Source organism: Erythrolamprus reginae, chromosome 3, assembly GCF_031021105.1.
Source record: "Erythrolamprus reginae isolate rEryReg1 chromosome 3, rEryReg1.hap1, whole genome shotgun sequence".
NCBI classification, from domain to species: domain Eukaryota; kingdom Metazoa; phylum Chordata; class Lepidosauria; order Squamata; family Dipsadidae; genus Erythrolamprus; species Erythrolamprus reginae.
The window spans coordinates 52,245,403-52,250,085 of NC_091952.1; the positions used below are offsets into that span (position 1 = coordinate 52,245,403).

Consider the following 4,683-nt stretch of genomic DNA (forward strand, 5'->3'; position numbering starts at 1 on the left):
AAAGACTTTTCTTTTTTCAAAGCCCTCAAAACTAGAATTTAATAGAAATTTCTGGATGTATTTTGGAGGTTGGTTTTTTTTTCATTTCTTCATATAGTCCAGATGCTGTGTCCCTTGCTTTTATAAAAAGTAAATGTGGTAATATTAAAACATACTACCTGACCACCTGCTATGTAAATGTGGAATTTTTTACTATGTTTAATTTAACCACAGCATTTATTTATATAAAGGAACTTCTAGAGATGAGAATGAGGCAACGAAATACAACTCATGAGTGCAAAACCAAGTCTTTTATTAGAAATATTCTGGTATAAAAATGATCATGCTCTACACATTGTCATTAAATAATTCATAAACATCCAGGCACTGAACTTTTGATAATTTTTTTGTTTTGTTTTTTTATAATTTTGATTGGTCAGTACATTGAAGCAGACATATTTCAATCCATATGGTCATCACATACATTAATTTACCACCTATAGAAATCAGCACTTTGAACACAGTCTAGGTTTTGTTTTCATTTTTGTTGTTGATGATGGTTTTTTGTGTTTTTTAAAGGACTTTTGCCATTTTTGCAACATAGAAAACTTGGTAAGGAGGAAAGAGGGACACAGAAAGAAACAAGATGAGAAATAGACAATGAAGTTAGAAGTTGTGAATAAAAAAAGATAGAAAAGAGGGGAAAGGAAAAAAAATTAAAAAAAGACTTCACAAGCACAAACCATTTCACAATTTGGGGAATAAAAGGGAAATTTATTCAATCTTTTGCCAAGATACGGGGGGAAATGCAAAAAGGATGCTTAAGATCTGTCCATTTCTCTCTTTTGGGTATGACGATCATCTCATTGGTTCCTCTCCCATTAATGGAAGGCAGATATTTTTCGAGGGATAACTTGGTTGGTCCTTTCAACTACACTTGGTGGTCATCTTTTTGAAGAGCTTCCTCCAGTAGCCCAGTCACTGGAAACAAGCACCTATATGATGCCTTCATAGAGTCAGTTTTGGTTTCACCTTCTCCTCCACCATAATAACATCATCTGTACTGAAGAGATCAGTGGCGTTTTCTGGTCCATCCTCCTCATCAGCCCTTTTCTTGTGGTCTATTGCCACTGGCTGGGCTTTAAATTGCATGGTTGCTATAGCTGACATACGTCTGTTTGGTAGCCAGAGCTGCAGGGGGTGGGGGGAAAATAAAACACAAAGCACATAGATATCACTAATTAATTAATGTACATATATCAAATGAAGAAATAAATGAAATAATAATAATAAATAAATTCTTTATTGTCATTGTCAAAAAACAACGAATTGTCATTGGCAACGAAAGTCGTGTGACACCCAGAGACCAGTCCCACCATACATAAAATCGGAATAAGTAAATTTAAAAATAAAATAAAAATTGAATAAAATGTCCCACCCACTACAAATTCCCCACCCTAAACCACTCAACCATCTACATGACAAACTGAGTAGTATTGAAGAAACATGAGTGAATTTTTCATGCCAGAAACGGAAGCTGCTAATTTTTGGTTAAAATTGCCAAGGTGCAAAATACTGGTAAGTACAATTGTTCTGTCTGGGTCACTCCGGAAGCTATGACCAACCCAAAAAGATAAGCCAGACACACCGGTTGAATCCAAACACAGTTTTATAATGGTAAAGAGAAAAGAAGCCAACAGGAAATGTCCTTACAGGTCAGGAAAGCACTGGAACTCCAAAAGAAACCCGAAAGCAATTGTTCATACAGAAAAACAAGATCCTTAATGCCAAACAAGGCTGTTGAGCTAACAGACACAAACCTCCCACCAGTCTTCAAGACTGCTGGGCCACGAGCCAGGAACAAAAACGCTGAGAGAAAATGCAGATAACACCAACTCCTGTTTGATAACACTCCACGCTGCCAAATTGGTTCTCATGCCTTATAAACCCTTCCCTGCTAATGAGGACCACACCCAACCCCCAGGTGTTCCTTCTTCAGCACTGATAATATCTACGCAGTTGAGTTCTCCTTTGAGCTAGGCGTCTCTGCCGCATACTAATGATAGCTTGTGCTTCGTCATCCAGGGACTCCAGGGAATCCAGAGAATCCAAGCTACTTGCTTGAGATAGCCCTTCCCCAGGGCTCCCAGGCCTTGCTTCATCTTCACTTTCTTATTATTTATTTATTATTTATTTATTAATCAAATTTGTATGCCGCCCCTCTCCGCAGACTCGGGGCGGCTCTCCGCAGACTCTTGACTGCTGTCTCCACTGCAAAGAACTCTCCCCTCCACTCTCAGACTCCCCCGAGCATGGAGCCATCAGAGACGCAGCTGGTCTTTGATCTGGCTCAGGCTGAACCACAATATACAATATAATGTGGTGGTTTTTATGGTTCTTGTACAGCAGTGATGGCAAACCTATAGTACGCGGGTCACAAGTGGCATATCAGAGGGCACACAAGGCATTACCCTATGTCAGCTGCAGTGCAATGCACGTGCAAGGCAACTGATTTTCGACCTCTGGGATGACCGTTTCGCACTCTGGAGGCTTCAGGGAAGAAAAGAGAAGCCTCTGCCAGGGGTGCCGAGTGCAATCAGTGCTGGAGAATCACTCACGGCTGCTTCTCCGTTCCCGCTGTTGCCCTCACCTTCTCAGGCCAGGTGAGGGAGGGGAGGATGAGGGGCAAGGCCAGACAGGGAGACAGGGAGCCACAGATGGGGACCAAAAAGAGCCACTTGCAGCTCCAGAACCACAGGTTGCCAACCTGTACCCTAGGGGGAAAACACCAATTCTACATATTTTAAAAACTTAATATGAATACGAATCCCAGCGACCAGTTAGGTCTCATAGAGTTGGCCTTCTCCGGGTCCCATCAACTAAACAATGTCGTTTGCCAGGGCTCAGGGGAAGAGCCTTCTCTGTGGCAGCCCCGACCCTTTGGAACCAACTCCCCCCCAGATATCAGAGTTGCCCCCACCCTCCTTGCCTTTCGTAAGCTCCTTAAATCCCACCTCTGTCATCAGGCATGGGGGAATTGAGACTTTCCCTTCCCCCTAGGCTTATAAAATTTATGCATGGTATGTCAGTATGTATGATTGGTTTCTTAAATTGGGGTTTTTAAAATTAACTTAAATATTAGATTTGTTTACATTGTATTATTATTGCTGTTAGCCGCCCCGAGTCTACAGAGAGGGGCGGCATACAAATCTGATTAATAAAATAAATAAATAATAAAAATAAAAAAATATTGTACTTTCTAATAATATACATGTTTTGTACACATTTCCTCACTGCATAACACATTTTAATATACACAAGTTCTTTATAGTTATAAACAAACTTTCAATATTTTGAAAGTATTCATTTTATGTGCATAAAAATTCTATCATATATTAGTGAGATCTGAAAAAAGTTTGTATAACCTCTGTGACATTTTTATACAACTCCTTACTCTGCTGGTAGACAAGGCTAATTAAGAATTAAAGGTAATGGTATCTATGTTTTTCAAAGCAGATTTATTTAACCTTTAAGCTATGTTGGGGGTGTATTATTTTGAGGGGGAAAACAGGGAAACAGACATGAGCCAATGCAGTATATCTGCAAGGAAGCAGCAGTGCTTGGAGAATAAGATTCATGTTGTGCAATTTATTTCTCCCCTGGGGTGTAATATGCATTAAATGGCAAAAGATAAAGGACAATAGAAAATGAAGAGGGCGTTTGTGAGGAGTTGCTCTTAATTAAATACCCACTTCCAGAATGGAAGATTAACCTCCATACAGATAACAGATTAACCTCCAATATGGAAATATTATTTTTCAATGGTCGGGGAAAAAAAGGTCAATATGATATGCAGCACTCAGGAGCCTTAAAATGATGCAGGGGGGGGGAGAGCAGTTTCAGCATTGAGATGGAAAGATGCATCACAATAGGGAGGGAGATAAGAGGAAAAGCCCTGGAATGTATTTGCTGGCAGTTATGTTGAGGTTGAAGGCGTTACCTGGGAAATGACTAGGTACCATATATCTGAAGCACCAATAAGTGAACATTAAAAGTCAAACCTATTGTTTCCATGGAATGTGCAACCTCATTTCCACATGGTCAGATCAGCTCCATGGCTTAGATTGGGTAAAAGTTAATTCTATCTCCAGGGATTCTTAGACTGTGGCTGAGAACCAGCTGGAGGTGGTCACTGTAGAAGAGGGTCACAAATGTAATTCATATTTGACAAGAGTGAAAATGTCAGCACTGTCAAAACTTGCTTCACACTTTGCTTCTTCTTTCTCCATGCTTTGCACTGCAAAATGTGAGAATCCTTGTGATCAGAAAATTAACTTTTTAACTTTTTAATTTTCTGATCGCAAGGATTCTCACATTTCTTCTTTAAAAAGAGTGATATTTTTATTTCTAACCCTAATTTAAACATTCATCAGGCTGCATTTTGAAGAATTGTGTCTGTCTTTCTTGCTTATTACATGTTACACCAACACTCCGCAGTCTGCATTGGTTGCCGATCAGTTTCCGGTCACAATTCAAAGTGTTGGTTATGACCTGTAAAGCCCTTCATGGCACCGGACCCGATTACCTCAGGGACCGCCTTCTGCTGCACGAATCCCAGTGACCAGTTAGGTCCCACAGAGTGGGTCTTCTCAGGGTCCCGTCAACTAAACAATGCCGCTTGGCAGGACCCAGGGGAAGAGCCTT

At 40.3% G+C, this 4,683-nt stretch overlaps 1 protein-coding gene across 1 annotated transcript in view; it reads right to left on the reverse strand.

Moving 5' to 3' along the window:
• Positions 1 to 276: 276 nt before the first annotated feature.
• GRM4 (glutamate metabotropic receptor 4) overlaps positions 277 to 4,683 on the reverse strand; it is a 412,871-nt gene continuing 408,464 nt past the window's right edge. The window contains exon 10 of the mRNA XM_070748521.1: positions 277 to 1,170. Within this exon, the coding sequence (XP_070604622.1) occupies positions 1,121 to 1,170 (50 nt within the window). The 3' untranslated portion in view covers positions 277 to 1,120. The remainder of the gene's footprint in view (positions 1,171 to 4,683) is intronic.